The 16,281-nt window shown below is 42.1% G+C and overlaps 1 protein-coding gene across 3 annotated transcripts in view; it reads left to right on the forward strand.

Moving 5' to 3' along the window:
• Positions 1-4,014: 4,014 nt before the first annotated feature.
• Positions 4,015-16,281, forward strand: part of DCLK3 (doublecortin like kinase 3) — a 30,508-nt gene continuing 18,241 nt past the window's right edge. For all 3 annotated transcript variants that reach the window (XR_008465039.1, XM_054192753.1, XM_054192754.1), the window contains exon 1: positions 4,015-4,138. Coding sequence is in view for 2 of the 3 variants with exons in the window: in XM_054192753.1 (XP_054048728.1) it covers positions 4,069-4,138 (70 nt within the window). In the remaining variant the exon portion in view is untranslated. The remainder of the gene's footprint in view (positions 4,139-16,281) is intronic.

The raw sequence follows: 16,281 nt of genomic DNA on the forward strand, positions 1-16,281 counted from the left end.
CCTGGGTGTTCAGAATATCCCAGTGCTGTTGGGTATTCAGATTCATCTGAAAAGGATATGCACACTTTTCTTTATAAGACTAAGGACAGATCACATTATAGTGCCGGGCTTTGAGACTTCAAACCCAATTTGCCTCCTCAAGGACTATTAGCTAGCTGGAAAACCAGTGTGTATGAATGACTTTCGCATACAAATGACAAGCTAACATTTTTATTATTGAAATCACATTATGAAACTTCTACTTTTATGCTGATTTCTTCAATATTCTAGATTAGATTTCTGGACATTAGGAAGACAGTTCTCATCAGACTTTGTGAATAAACTGATTAAGCTTAAAGTAGTTGTATTTTTCTTGTCAGCAGGCACTCGTAATGTCTTTTAACTTACCTAAAAAAAATATAGGTACATAAATATATATAGTTCATTTGTTCCTTGCTACTTTTTCCTCACTTGATATGGTAAGTGTGTACAGGTGATTTATCATTATCAAAACAACGTGTTATGATACCGGAAAGGATGATCATGTCTGTGGTACAACTTAATAGATCCGCCATGAAAAAATGTGGATTGTATTTTAATTATATTTTCTTAAGAATTTAACAAGAAACACACAAAATGCAATCTCTGAGTATGATCATCTAGAGAGAATAATTCCTCAAGAGGAGCAGTAGGATCTTTTGTTTTACAGATCTCCTTTAATTTCAGTACAGCCCTTGAAACAGAACAGGTGCCAGCAGAATCCTGGGTCTCAAGGGAGGAGAAAAGGGAGAGAAAGAGCAGGTGATTTCTAAGGCAGAAAGAAACGATCGAGTTTAGGACAAGGTCAAAATAAAGACAAATTTCTTCCTAAAAGAGACTGAACATCCATTTACAAGAGTGTACCAGCATACCTCTTGTCAGCCATAGGCATAAGTAGGTACTATGTATGACCTGGGCGTGCAACACAGGGAGATGTGTATTTGACAACTTTCTGCTTATTAGTCATTAGCCTGCAATTTCAGTCTGTGAAATGAAGCGTTCTTACAGGCTAAAAGGTTATTGTTGAGAAGCAAACCTTGTGGTTCTTGTTTGTGATTATTAAGAAACAGTAGGGAAGTTGCAGATGGTTTAGTAGAGGAATGGGATGGTTGAGATCACCAGCCGGTTAAAAAGTGGATTAAAGGGAAATCGGCTTCACTGCCTGATGAAGAGACAGGTGACAAATTTCCAGAGGCAAGTAGGAATGAGGTGTCTTCAGAAGTCTGTGTTCACTCTTTATCTGTTTTTCATTCTACAGTAAGCAATGTGAGTACTACTGATGTAGTGTTCACTTTTGAGTCATGTTACATTCTCATTTCAGAAACCTACTGCAGGGAGTAATACCAGATAATTAGGATTTATACTTAGCTCTTCTAAGGATTTTGCATCTGTAGACAGCAAATCCTTTTAACTGGTGTCATTACCCACATTTTACAGGTGGAAAAGGTCACACACAGAAATATGGAATAACCTGACGGAGGAGTCCCAGAGCCAGGAACCACACACAGTCCCTGAATTCTTAGTACAGTACTAAGTCATTGAGATGCCAAGAACTGCAGAAATTAGTTGTAGCATCGTTTAAAGAAGCATCTGAAAGATGGGGAGTAGCAAAGACACCTCCCATTGACTTTAGTGGAGCCAAGATTCCACATGGGCATTGAGTGTGATAGAAGAGGCAGCCTGTTATACCATATAAGCTGCATGTGTAAAAAAATGACTGAAAAGCAACACTCTAGCTATGCTCCTTCAGGCAGTTCTATTCCTGAAAGCCTATTATTTTAAAATAACTTTGATACTCAGGGCAAATAGATGATGACTGTAGGATTAACAAGCTCTAGACAATGGGGTAAGGCAAAATTAAGAAAATAAACATGGAGTTAAAGAGTTTTTGAGATTTTAAATGAACTGGAAGATTGCAAACAAAAGTGAAATTATGCTAAATTTTTAGATAGCAACTTGCTAACTTGGTATTATAATGTGTTGCAGGTTTTGACAACCTGGGTTTTGACTCGTTTACAAGACAGTTTCTGTCTATGCTTTTATTTTACATTGTTTCATTTACCAGATAGTTTAGCAAAATATAAATGCTGTGTGTCAAAGAGCCAGAAAAGACATTTGAGCTTTCTAGCCATGTCTACACTCAACTCTTAAAGAGCACAGTGAAATAAATTTTAGGATAATTATTGATCAAGATCTACATTTACCTAGGCGTGTCAGACTGTGTTGCCTCAAAACTGATGAAATACTTCAGAAGTAAAATCATACAATACAAGTTAGTTAAACACTGCAGCCAGACAAAACTTTCAGTAAATGACAGAAATCAGAATATAAGGGATGTGTTTAGCATGTTCTGCTCATACAGTTTAAAGCCAGAATGATGGAACACTAAGTCTTTTAGTCTGACCTACTAGAAATCCCTGGCCACTAAATTTTATCCAATTATACCTCTGGTAAGTCCAACTACTCCTAGTGGGATACAGTATATTTTCCACAGACACATTTTGTTTTGTTTGGAGATTTCCAGAGAAGAAAACACACCTTCCCTCTGAAATTTGTAACAATGATTACTCACCCCCATTGATAACATTTCTGATTTGAATTTGTCTGACCTCAGCTTCCAGACGTCGATTCTCTGTTCTTCTCCTCTACAAGATTAAAGGGCCTTTTAATTCCTGGTATTTGCCCTTATGAAGGTATGTATGTGCTGCTATCAAATTGCATCTCCTTCTTAGTATGGTAAGCGGTCCGGCTTCTTTTTATGCAATCTTTAAATCAGCTTTGTTGCTCGTCACTTCACTCTCACAGATTTTCCAAATGTGCCTGTTTGACTACAAGTGCCAGCTACGTGATCAGCATCCCATGGGCAGCCTGGATGCTGATGAAATTAACTCCTTGCTCCTCCTCACCTTCTCATACTTTAGGAAAATGTTGGGCAACCAGTTGTTCACGCGCCCAATGTATGCTTGGTTTACATTGCTTTGTACCCTTTTATTTTTTTTTTTTAAATCCAAGGAAATCCAATGACTTGCCAAGTCTACTTGGCATGTAAGAGGGCTACAACAAAAATGTCTGCACTCACAAGTGGGCTTGCTGCTGCACCTGGCTATATCTGCCACCTGGGGAATGGCCCTGCCACATGGCCAAATCCGGGCATCCGGCTGATGGGGGAAACGGGGACTTCTCAGTGGCTGGGGACAAGCGCAACATCTACACCAGGAGCTGACAGGAGATGGGCCTGTGGGAAAGCGGCCCTGGGGAAGCCGCATCCAGAGTACTGTGTACAGTTCTGGGCTCCCCAGTTCAAGAAGGACAGGGAACTACTGGAGACAGTCCAGCGGAGGGCTACAAAGATGATCAAGGGACTGGAGCACCTCTCTTATGAGGAAAGGCTGAGAGACCTGGGTCTGTTCAGCCTGGAGAAGAGAAGATTGAGAGGGGATCTCATCAATGCTTATCAATATCTAAAGGGTGGGTGTCAAGAGGATGGGGTCAGGGTCTTCTCAGTGGTGCCCGGTGACAGGACAAGGGCCAACAGGCACAATCCGGAACACAGGGAATCCAATCTCAACACGAGGAGAAACTTCCTTACTTTGAGGGTGGCAGAGCACTGGAACAGGCTGCCCAGAGAGGTGGAGGAGTCTCCATGTCTGGAGACGCTCAAAACCCGCCTGGACGCGTTCCTGTGCAACCTGCTCTAGGTGACCCTGCTGTGGCGGGGGGGTTGGACTAGATGATCTCCAGAGGTCCCTTCCAACCCCTGTCGTTCTGTGATTCTGTGAAAGGCGGGGAGCACGCCCGGGGGCGAGCGGCCGCCTGAGGGAGATGGCGGCGGGGAGGCGCCGTCCGCTGGGGCAGTGCCGGCCGCTCCCCCCCGCCCCTCGCCCGCTCGCGCCGGTGTGACCGTTGGTGTGACCGTTACGCGGCGGCACCGCCTCCCCGCCGGGTCCCCTCCCTCCTCTCGCTGCCGGAAGGCGGCGCGGAGACACGGCGGTTGCGGGCAGCCCCCGGCCCAAGATCGAACCTAACCCAACCCAACCGAGTCGCCGCGCCATGCCGGCCGCCGCCCCGCCGCCCCTCCACCCCGCGGCGGGCTCCTGCTGCCCCTACGGCCACTGCGCCGGTGAGTGACCCCTTCTCTCGACCCCCGAGCCCCACCGCCGCCCCCCGTGCCCGGCAGGGTGGGCGGTTGCGGGGGACATTTTGGGAGGAGGGGGGGTCTCCGGCGGCGAAACTTCTTCCTCGGGTCTTTGGCGTGTCCGTGGGGTTGCGGTGAGCGGTGCGGGGAGGGGGGGAAGATGTCGGGGGCGTTTGGGCTTGAAATGGGGACTTGAGAGGCGACGGGGGAGGGAGCGGTTCCCGCTTGGCGGTGGGGTTGAGGTGACCGCAAGGAAGGCTTGTAAAAAACAGGGGGTCCCCGAAGGTGCGAAGTTGGGGCGGCTATTCCACTGTCCTCCTTCAAGTGTATTTTTGATTAAGGAAGACCCCCGACACCCCACTCCCCCACCCCCCGCCATGTTCCCCCCGCTTTGTATCACAGTGGAAACTAATGAAGTTACGGGGCTCTGAGCAACCTTGTCCAGCGGCAGGTGTCCCTGCCCAGGGCAGGGGGCTTGGAACTAGATGATCTTTAAGGTCCCTTCCAACTCTTAACCATTCTATGGTTCTGTGAAGTTGGATTCACTGCACAGGCTTTGGGAAGCAGAGCAAGAGGCTGCTGCCACACGGAGGGCAGGTCTGTGCTGCTTGCCGCAGGGGTGCTGGGGGTCAGGCTGCCTGTCCTCCCTTTTCCCAGGCTGAGGGACCACCTCAGCAGCCGTGCGAGGTACGGGAGCGAGCTTTGGAGTCCGAGTGTGAAGTCTGTGTTGACTGTTCCGAAAGGCGTGCACAGTGTCGCCTGTAAAAATCAAAGATGAGAAGTAACTTGCACTCTTGATTGTCGGTGTGAGTGTAGTTCACTTGGAACGCGTGCTCGTGGGCTGCTCAGAGAGCACCGATGCTCTGCAAAAAAAAGTAAACAGTACGCGATGTAAAGATTTTAAGCTCTTGTGCACAACTGTATGCTAAAAGACACTTAAGGATGGTGAATTTTCCTTCAGCTGGGGAATTGCTATGGCTGGAGCTACCCGGGTTCCAGGCAGAACCTCAGAAGGGTGGGGAGGGCTGTTTTGTCTGATGAGGATGCTGTGACATATGGGAGCCAAACCTCTCTGGGGAAGAATGCTGGTTGTGCCCTTGTTACCCCTGACTTCTGTAGTTATATTGGTTGTGTTTACTCCTATTTAATAACAGGACAGATATTTATAGGAAAACTATTCCATAACTTTTCACTGCGCAGTGTTATTTTCTGGCTTCCTCAGGGGACATTTAGTGCACAGCGTCAGCAGGTCTGGACGGGCCACTGCTTTGAGCTAAAGGAACAGTTTTCAGGTTATGAGACATTGTGTCTGGAAACAACCCCATAAACCAAAACTTTTGCTACAGCTGTGTACTGAAGTATTTCCTTTTTCAAATAAACAAACAACCCCTTTGCAACAAATATATTCTGGCTTCTTCCTCTGAGCATTTAGACTGCAAACGATATTGTGTGAGGGGATAATCTGAGTTTATCACCAAACCTGGCAGTTCATCACGTATGCTTTTGCTACGAGCTTTATATAGAACTGAAAATTTACATATATGCGTGTTTGCATGCCAGTTTGCCTTCCCACTTCCTTGTCTCCTTTTTCTTTCGTCCCCCTTTTTCCTTTTCATGCTTCTTGTGTTTTTTATATAGTCTATATGCAGTTTTGACTCTTTGAAATGTTAAGAACCAGCACAGAGTCCCCAAACAGTCAGCAAGTGAAGCCAAGCTTATGAAACATATTACAGCTACTTGAAGTAGTAGAAGTTTGTAGTTACTGTAGCAACTCTGTCATGCTCTTCTCAAAAGGTGGCTGCATTTTATATCTCAGGAAGCTGAACTGTGGCTCTCTGGATAAAATTGATCCTGCAGAGTTAGAGTATCTTTCTTACAGTGTAATGAGTGACGATCTCCTGAAATGGCATGACTCTTTCTATGAAAATTTTTGTAGGATGTTAGAACGCGTCAGCTGAGAGCTAGCTTTTGGTAAATCTCCATCTGTAGTTCATTAACCTGAATTGGTTAATTGGACTTAAAACTGTCAGCAAAGGTGAGATAACTTGAATTTAATTCAAGATATTGGCAGCTGTTCAAGCCTCTGAATTTGAGCTGTGCTAAAGTTATCTTGTCTTTATTGTTTTTTTTTATACTCAAGTTAATTACCTTGGGCACGACAACCTGAGTTTTGAATGTGTCTTTATCTGGTAGTGTCACTATATGCTTTGTATCTGTCTGCACTGCTGTTTTTTCTAGTCATGATCTGCAGAGCTTCACAATTTTGGCATATGCAGGACTTTCAGCATGTGGTGACTAAGGGAAGTTGTGTGGGATTCATTTCCCCATTTCTAAGATTACTTAGCTTAGTTTATTTTCTGCAGAAACATCTATAGTTTTGTAGAAATCGGGGAAGCTGGTGGTCCTTCTTTCTTTTCCAACAGCTCTAGGGCAAATTGACTTCGTTTCTGATACTGCTTTTCCTCTTTTCCTTTGACTTGATGATTCCTAAACATTTAACAACATTTGAAATCAGCGTTCTATAGATTTTCTTGTAAATATAATTAGCATCAGAACATTATGGTGACTTTAGCAGCCTCAGATCTGATCCAGATCTTACTGAACGTAATGCGAATCTTTTAATTAGCTTCAGTGCAACTTGGATCAGAGCTGAAAATGTAGTAGTTGAAAGAGGTGAATGTGACACTTCTCGTCTTAGCGGTATATTATTTTCCAGGTTTTTCTCATTTTCAGGGTATGGGGTCTGTCGTTTTTGAGTGTTCACCTGATACTGGAAACAGTGGAAAAAAAAAAAAAAAAAAGGAGAGGGAGCTACTGCCTCATTTGGTTCTAATGTAAATTTGGAGTTTTGGTCATTTCATCTTACCTAGCAGTAGTTTGCCTTCACTGCAAATGAAAGTCAGGCATGTTTACCATCTTCCCTTTGTTGCCAGTATAGTTTACTCAGTCTCATTATTGTAAGAATTCAAAACAATTATTTATGTCATGTATTCTTAGAAGAAGCTCTCAGTAATCATTCTGAAAACATCAGCTCTCACTTAATCAGCATTGCTAGCCTGTGCAAATACTCCAATTTTTTAGTTTTCTTGTCACCCCAAATAATATAGTTAGTGGAAATGCTGAGAAATGTCTGGTGCTTTGAAAATCCTGATCTTTCTGCTTGTCATCATGCTTTTAAGTCTAATTAGCACTGGCTTAGAGTTTTCCCTGAGAAACCCATTTTCTTTTATAAGTTCTGCAAAACAATTTATTTTGCAATGTTGACTTGAATATATGAGTCTCTTCTGAAAAAGTGGTCCTGTAATAATGGGGTTGGGAATTCTACATTTATATGTGAATTAACCTCTCTAAACCGCTAAATTTCCAAAGAAAACTTTTGGGTAATTGCCCCTTTTGCAAACCAGATGGAGAATTAGACTCTGGCTGGGACTTTCCTTTAGTTATGCAACAAAGTTATTGGTAGTAAAGGATCTGGAAGCCTAATTAAACCCTTGGTGATACCTCTGCAAGCTCTCTTACTTTCACTGGGTTTGTTCAGTTGCAACCTATTAGTCATCATGTTGAGATTTAGGAAGCAATGCAAATAAAATCTCCCACAAGAAGAATCAGAATCCTGCTCCTTTGACTTTGACTGAGGCAATGTTGGCTAACAGGAGTAAAAAGTGAAAGCTTACTTTGTGATGAGACATGAATAATTAATTTGAAATATATGGTAGTTCAGGAGTCAAGAGCATCAACATGAAGGTGAAACTCCCTGTACACTGATCCTTGAGAAACACACAGAGGGTTTTGCCAGATGGATCCTGGCAAATATCGCAGTTGTGTAAGATGTTTTTGTTTTCCTCTGTCAGTTCTGTCCCTTTCCTGAAAGATTCTTGATGGAAGGTCCTGGACTCCAGAGCTCACTTCCCTGGTTACTGGTACAGACCCTAAAGCTGTCAAAGTGCAGAAAGCAGCCATGGCTGTTCCCGATAAAATACACAGCCTGTCATCTTTGAAAGAAATGAAATAAATGAGCAGTTTCATAATATTCTTTTTTTGGTTTTATGCAGGGTAAGAACTTAAACTGAGCCTCACACCTCCAAAGGCACTGATTCATTTCACGTGCAGTCTTACGTTTCACTTAGTCTTTACAGATTATGCATTTGTATACTTCTTTAAAGGGCTTTCTTTATGCTTGCTTTTTAATTTGCCACCCTTAAAATGTCAAAAAGAAGATAATGAAAGTGGGGTTCTGCTCTTACAAAAAAAAAAAAAAAGTAAAAATGATGGCACTTGTGACTCATTATCAGACTACATGAAATTTTTACCTTCATCTGCTGCTCTGGGGGTGATTCAGCTCAGTTTAACACTAACACATGGCAATAGCCATCTGTGTTTGCTGTAAATATTTTAATTTTTAATTACAAATGGCTTGTTTTAGAAAGTCTTAAGCTGTACAGTGGGGTGGCTGTGGGCCTGCAGGGGAAAGAGGTGAGTGCCTGGGAAGGTAATTTTTGCCCAACCACTGTTGCCAGGTCAGAAAAGGGAGAGTAACACTGCCTTGCAGCAGTCTGGCACCTGCTGCTCCATCCTGGGGGAAGCCGGACAGGAGAGGGCCAGGGCAGGCTGCACAGGGGCTCTGAACATTTAGCAATGGAGGAGCGGGGGCAAAAAAAAAAAAAAAAAGAGTCAAGGAAAACCCTGAGTTTATCTTCTTTGAAGAGAAAGAAGGAAGGGTGGCTGCTAAATGCAATTTATCCCTCGTGGTTCTCATACAGTAAATACGGTCACATGTTGGTGCATGCTGAGCCTCCTACATGCATTTCACTGCAGGATGGCACCCACACTGGGGCTGGGGGTGACACAGAGGCACCAGCCATCCCCAGAATGGAAAAATCCAGAGCTCATCTATCCATTGAGAGTGATCCAATGTGGGCATCCCTCAGCTGAAGTCCAGCCAGCTGCAAGTTTTCCACCCAGGCTGTCCCTCCAGACAGTCCTTCCTACCTTAGGAATGCCTTTGCTACAACATCTGCATGCCTTTTAGCTGCTCTGGTACTCTTTGCCCTCTAGGATCTCCCATAAACTCAGAGGTCTGTGTCCCAAAACTGGCAGAGAAAAAGGAGTGAAAGAAATGGGTAGGGAGAAGGAAGTAGAAAAAAGGAACCTCCTTTTTTCTTTCTAGAGTGAAAAACTGGGGAAGAATGAGAGTGGGAGTTTATGTGACTGAAAGATTTGGAGATTTCTGTTTTCCATTTTGCATGGCACAATGGATGTTTATTTTATTCTTAAAATAAAAAAGGTTTTAATCTTAAAATAAAAGCAGGTATGTTGAAGATATGGTGTATGATGCAAAATTTTGAAGTCATCTTGCCTGCCCTTATGAGGGAGGGGTACAAAGGTGAGCATCTCCCATATTCTTACACTCTAGGAGTAGCCTCTAAGAACACTTTCTTTCCTCGCAACTGACACTTTGGCACTCACTTAATGGGACCAGACATATTTGGCCGGGAGAAACTTTAGTTCTGTTGGTGACGTGTGGGACAGAAGGAACCCAACTTGACACACAGCTGAGTTTGCAGGGCTGACAGTTAAAGGAAAAATAATATTGCATGTGAATATAAGCATGCTTGATGTGAAATTGTGAAATATAATGAACTTGGAATCCCATCATCCTAATTTTATAAGACCTTTTAGGGCTAAAACTGTATATTTATGAGATATAGATATTATTCTCTCTGTTTTTTTTTTTTTCTTTTTTGTAGATGAGCCCAAATTAGTTTTTCTTTGGTGGACTTAGAATACTGCCTGAGCTCCTGAGTGATTTTAGTTTTGTACAAATTGGGTTAGACTGGGTCAGTGATTGATGTCCATTACACTAGTACAAACTGGACACAGAAGTGCTGGCATGAGTATGACTGGAGATGCCATTAGGGTAGCAGAAATTAAACTGATTCCTTTTTTTTTTTTCCATAGTGACAGTATTAAAACTATTTTTGAAAGATTCCAGATGATAAATGGTATTTGTAATATTGAACATGGTTTTGTTTTCCTTCTGCACCAGTAGCAGGTAAGAATTTGTGCAAATACCGTGATGAGTTAATTTTTTTAATGTAATTTGAGTAAAATACACTTTGGTCTTCTGAAAATTCTTAGATTGTGCTTATTTTATTTGGTTTAGTTAACCATGGTTATAATGCCATATGATATTTTATTGCATGGTATATTTTATAACTGCCTTACCATCAAATGTATTCTGAACATGTACAATTTGTTCAGTGTATTTTACAAGGCCAGGTACTTCTAATCTAACATTATTCAGGTTACACAGTCAAGCCTTTATGACTATTGATTAGCAGTGCTGTCCCCTCAAACCCTGTTCCTGTGTGTTAAAATATAAACATTAGTTACACTATCAGATGCTGTGCTTTTTTTTCCCCAGGGTCTCTGGCTCCATCAGTGAGTATGATGGACAAAGCTTACCTAATGAGGATCTACTTACTGTTTACCCTGGTTGTTCATGCCTTTCACTGCATGCCTTCTGAACCCTGCTATTAATACAGGTTTATTAACTTGGGGGCTTTTCTGTCATGGTTATTGCTACAGCAACAAACATGGATTTAGCATCTCTGTGATACCTGTAAAGACGGGGAATGAACTGCATTCAGTGGGAGTCAAGGTGCAAAAAATAAAGTTAAAAGTACTTTAATTTGGGGAATAATGCAACTTGAGATGCCTAGGTCCTGAATTTTAGGATGATTTAGCATTGTCTGTGTTGTGTTATGTTACATTGTGTCTGAAGGACCTCTTCCAGTATATTATTTTGCAGGTGTGAGTACGGAACAGGTTTGTGGATCGGGTCTCAGGATATTGTTCTGGACACCAGAATGTAATCCTCTCTGAGAAATCTAGATTAAGTCGACTGCTTTGAAACGCTATGGAATTGGTTGAGAGAAAATCCAGTTTTTCAGGGCTTCACTGCTTTACACAGAGAAGCTATTCTTCCTGTATTCTTTCACTACACACTTTTCAGCTCTTCTAATTACAGAGGTTAAGGTCTCTATGGACAACAGATTTTTTTTTTATGGCACGGTCCTGATTCTGATTTATCTGTAAAAGAGGATCCACTGTATCATGGAGTAGACACAGGAAAAACTACCTTGTATGCAAGGAGGAAGTGAATTCAAGTCATGCTGACAACTTTAATTTTGTCCCATCTTAATGATGACCTTAGTAATGTTCTCTTAACATAGTCACATGTTTTTGTGCATGTAGTTTTTCCTGTTCTTTAAAAAAAAAAAAAATCAAGGTGAACTAATATGGTAAGTGACAACAAAAGCCAGGTAGAAGCTTTATGAAGAACTGCAAACAAGCAGACTGTGCGAGGACACTTCTGTTGCTGGCTGCCAATCCCATCCCTTTGCCTAAATTGATCATCCAACCTGACTTTCTGATTTGCTCTTATTCTCACCCCCACATTTTACTGCTTCCCTATTACATTCTCTGTCTGCTTTCACTGTGTCAGCAAAATTCATAGAAATTACTATCAGCCAGTATCAAAGTTCATAGGAATTGCTGTCAGACAGTATCTAACTATGGGCCCTATTTGCTTCATTCCCCAGTCTGTCCCAGTCCGTCTTATAACTTCTTTCCTCTTATCCTCCCAGTCCAATTCTTCACTAGGTTTCTTTTTACAGTGTCAGTGTCTGGCCCTGCTCTGCACTGGCTAGCTTCTGGACAGTGATACCAGGAGAGCAATGCCCCTTCCAGTTCCCTCTCCTATTGCCAGCCCTCCTCTTCTCTCCCTGCAAGTTCCAGCTACCTCTCCCTGCTCCTACTGTGTTGTGTCTGTCCTTGGCATTTCCCCAGTCAACATCCATTTTTAATCCCTTTGACATACCCTGTTTTATAAGAAATTTCTAATCCTGCCTCTTTGCTGGGCCAATTTGTCTTCTGTAACATGTGGGAGGACAGAGTGACCCCCTTCTCTCTAGTCCTGTTTGTCTCAGTACATGTTTGTCACAGGCTTAGTTTTCTTCGGTAGCAAAATCCCAGGGCTCCGTGTTTTTTCTTCCAGTCTCCCTTCTGACAAGCCATTTCCGGTCTCCTCTGTTCCCCTTATTGCCTCACAATCTCTGTGTGAGAAACCCAGCCACCTTCACTCAGTCTCAAACTTCTAATTCAACTGTTCAATGTCCACTTTTTCTTACTAATATTACTGTGTCTGCCTGATAGCTGGAGGGGTTTTTGAAAGCAGACAGACAGTGACATCCCACCAAAATGGCTTGCATGATACCTCTGAATGCCCCATTTTCAGATGTTCCTTTCCTTCGTGATCTGCTCTGTCTGCTTTTGTCTGAATTAAACAGCTTCAACCATGGGATTGCCTAGAGGACGGAGAGACAAACTCTTTTCAGTTCTGGTGCTTGACCCTCCTCTAGCAGTTATTAAAGTAGCTGTTACAGGGGAAAAGAGATTTCTGAAGCTTGGCTTGAAGCGTGCTGAGGTCCTCAAGGTCCACCATACCTCTCAGCCATGAGAACCTTTGGAGCTTGCTCAGGCTGGAACTAGCAGGGACTATCCTGCTGCTTTTGACACTGTCTCGATCCAGTCCTTGTGAAATTAGTCTTTCTTGTTCTACTCAGGATTTTAACTGGTCAAAACTGACACAGTGTGACTGCCTTTCGTTGTTGCTGAAATAACCACCAGTTCTGACTCAAACAAAATCTCTGCCCTAAAATGCTACAAAGCGTGGCAGGGGGGCAAGGATGAGCGGGAGGGAAGGAAAGAGAGGGTGCTACAGATAGAGCTTTTTAGAGAAAAATTCACCAGTAACATCTCCAACAGTAAGGCTGTAAATAATGCCCATGTAAAATTTACTTGCTGTAAAAGGATGCCTGTGATCATATTTTGTTTCCATGTAACTAATTTAGTACATTGAGGCTTGTCATACTACTGCCTTGGTCTTGGGCACTAACAGTGTGCACTAGCCCTGAAAATTGCAACATTTAATAATTTACAGCAAGGAGATCAAGATGGCATACTTCTAGAGGACTCGGATTGCATCCTGGAGTCGACTGCTGATGCACGCTGGTAACCTGTGTGTGAACTACTTACTGGGATGCTCTGAGTTAAAGGCCAGAGACATTCTACACCCTCAAGTGCCTTAAGATACTTGTCAATACTTAGACACGAATTGATGTTTTGGGTTCCAATTAAGATTAATGTTTTTCCCTATGGTCTTTGTTTTGCATGTCCTCAGCAGGAATTGTTGGGGCTTAAGGAAGAAACAGACATTTTTAATGCTGTTTTTTTTCCCTTCCCATTTGAAACAGTATTTTGTTTATGCTATATTGGGACCAATATAACAAAACGACTCCCAGAACCTCAGTTGCTGTCATGTGCAACTTTACTTGTGTGAAGAATGCTGCTAATGTTCTGGGGAGTTTTCAGGTTTGCTTTGGTTAAGTGGAGGCTTTCATACTGATCCAAGACCCTCTAAAGAAATTGCAGGGCTTAAATATCACCATCGTATTCACAGAAAGTAATGGCATAACTAGATCCTATTTCAGCATTGCCTTCTGTTTTAAATTGTGTTGTAATACTCGTTGTAAAAATTTAATTCCACTGCAACCTGTGACTTGATAGCAGAATTAGCTGCTGGGTAAACCATTCAGTTAATTACTGAAACTGTGATCTCAAGCAGGAGAGCCAAGAAGGAATGCAAGATGAGTGGAAATATTTTAATTAATGAACAAAATCTTAGAGACTAGTCAAGGGAAGCGACAAGTTTGAAGGACAAATGGCAGCAATAAATTTTTAATTGCAAGAATAGGTGGCCTCTGGCAAACCCCGTTACTCTGCTGTCGTAGGGAGTGTAGTCAGGCAATTCCTTAAAATGTAGATTGGTTGAAGCTCTGTATACACACCTTATTCAGAGCTTAAGTCTTCTGAATTCACTTTATTTTACTCCAGGTCCAGAGTATGAGCCAAAACCTACAAGGAGAGGTCTTCTAGAGGAATTTTTCTGTTTTCCCCCCTACGCCTTTCCTTTCCCCAGTGGAATTGACTGTGACTGTCGCAACTGGTTTGTGAATTGGCTTTTAAAAACGAACCACAGAAGCTGTGCTCCCTGCAGCAACCATTTTCTTTTTAGGGAGCACTTGTGCACTGGTCAGTAGGTGCTAAGCTTCTTCCTGCTACCTGTTGGAGCCCCCAAATCCCTGTTTGTTACACCCTCCCTGCTTCCTAGGGACTTGGTGTAATAGTTTACCCTACATAACCATCATGTCTTCATCATCTGGAGCTCTGTGTTGTTCTGCGAGTCCCAGTTTTCTTTACCCTGTGCCCACGTGTGCATTTTAGGTGGCACGTGTGGTGTCCGTGACCAGCCGTGCTGCCTTACCCCTGCCCTTCCACAGCAACAGTGCTCAGCAGTCTCCTTGGCATGCTGCTCCCCAGCAGTTTTCTGCCTTCCTCATCTTTTGCGTCATCCTATATATTGATACTTAGTGATATACAGGCATATATAGATGTGTATATGGATAAAAATAGACAGATGCATGCATGCATCCATCCGTATTAATGTTTATAAGAAAAATGTGTATTTGATAACCATTAGCTCTCAGTAAGACGGTAAAAGAAAAAAACACATTTTATTCTCTGACTCATTGAAGTGTGTTCCTGATCCCACCTCCCTCTTCCTTCATCTCCCACTTGTATATAAATATGGAAACAAGATTTTGAAGCAATGTAAATTGTAGCTATAGGATTTGTGTATGTGTGTGACCTTTGAAGGCTTTCTAGAAATGCTTGTTACCGCTTTTAAGTGCATGCACTTTCCTGACAGATTGAGGCTTGCTTCATGTATATCAGTTAAAATAAATATAGTATAACTGGAAAATAACTGAAATTATGACTGAAATAGTTGTAACAGGCAATTGAAATTAATTTTTTATTTTATGTAACATATAGTCATTGTGACCACCACTTGGACAAAATTTGACGCTTCCCATTTTCTCAGCGTTAGGAGATTACTTTAGGCATTGATTTAAGCATTCGTGTAACTTCCTTTATTGTCTTCTTGTTCGTAAAACGATTATATATTAACTTGTGGCTTGTGTCAAACTATTTTTGGCTAGAAATCAAGCTGGTTTAAAAATCACAAAAACACACTCCTGGATTGTTCTTAATAATTACATAAAACTGCTCTTATTCCATTAGTTATAGAATTAAAAAATATACTTGGTTTCTGTTTAATGCTTAGCCAATTTAGTGAAGAAAGAAACCATTATTGATGTTTGGGTAATTGAAACAATCAACAGTGCAGCCAGGCACTTAAAATGAATGGTTTGTAGAAAGGTGTGATAATAGCAGCATAGCTGGGAGAAACATAATCTGTGGGAAAAGTCATTATTAGTGCAGCATTATTTTTATGTTATACCAAGATTATAAGCAGTAAAAATGTCACACACTGTTCCCATAAGCAAGGTAATGCTTTGATGAGAGTGGGTATGCAAAAATCTGGAAATGTTGATTAAATTCAGAGCTTCGACAGTTCCTGGTAACCAACATGTTCTGGAGTTGATTTAGATTTCCGAGAACTATTATTATATCTGAATTTTTTTTTTTCTCCCATTAACAGTAGGCTTTATTCTGGGTGGAATGTAAATATCAGATTGCTGAATCTTTTGCTATCACTAGCACGTATGTAGTCATCTTTTGATAACAAGAGATCATCCTTAAAAAGCAGAATGAAGACAGAAATAACTTGTACAACCACCAAGCATTAGTCACACGTAGCTCTTATATAATGCTTATGTCTTCAATCAGCGTGCTGGCAGCTGGGCTTCTTTGTGATATTTATTTGGAAAAGAAGTATTTATCTCATTTGGCAGAGGAAGAAAATGAAGCCAAGAGTCAAGGGGTGTGCTGGGGTGCACACAGCACTCTAGCTGGTGAGAGTATTATAACTAAGAAGTGTCCGTCGTCCTACATCGAACAAAGACAACGGCAGAGTGGAGGTCTGTCGCTCTGTGTTTTCCCCACTCAACCCCTGGCCTTTTGGATACGCTGTTTTTGAGGCAGAGCGAGTGAATTCTGCAGCAATTGTTGTAGTTTTCCCTTTTGTTTGTTGTTCTAGGCGA

Source organism: Rissa tridactyla, chromosome 2 (assembly GCF_028500815.1).
Source record: "Rissa tridactyla isolate bRisTri1 chromosome 2, bRisTri1.patW.cur.20221130, whole genome shotgun sequence".
In the NCBI taxonomy this organism is placed as follows: Eukaryota; Metazoa; Chordata; class Aves; order Charadriiformes; family Laridae; genus Rissa; species Rissa tridactyla.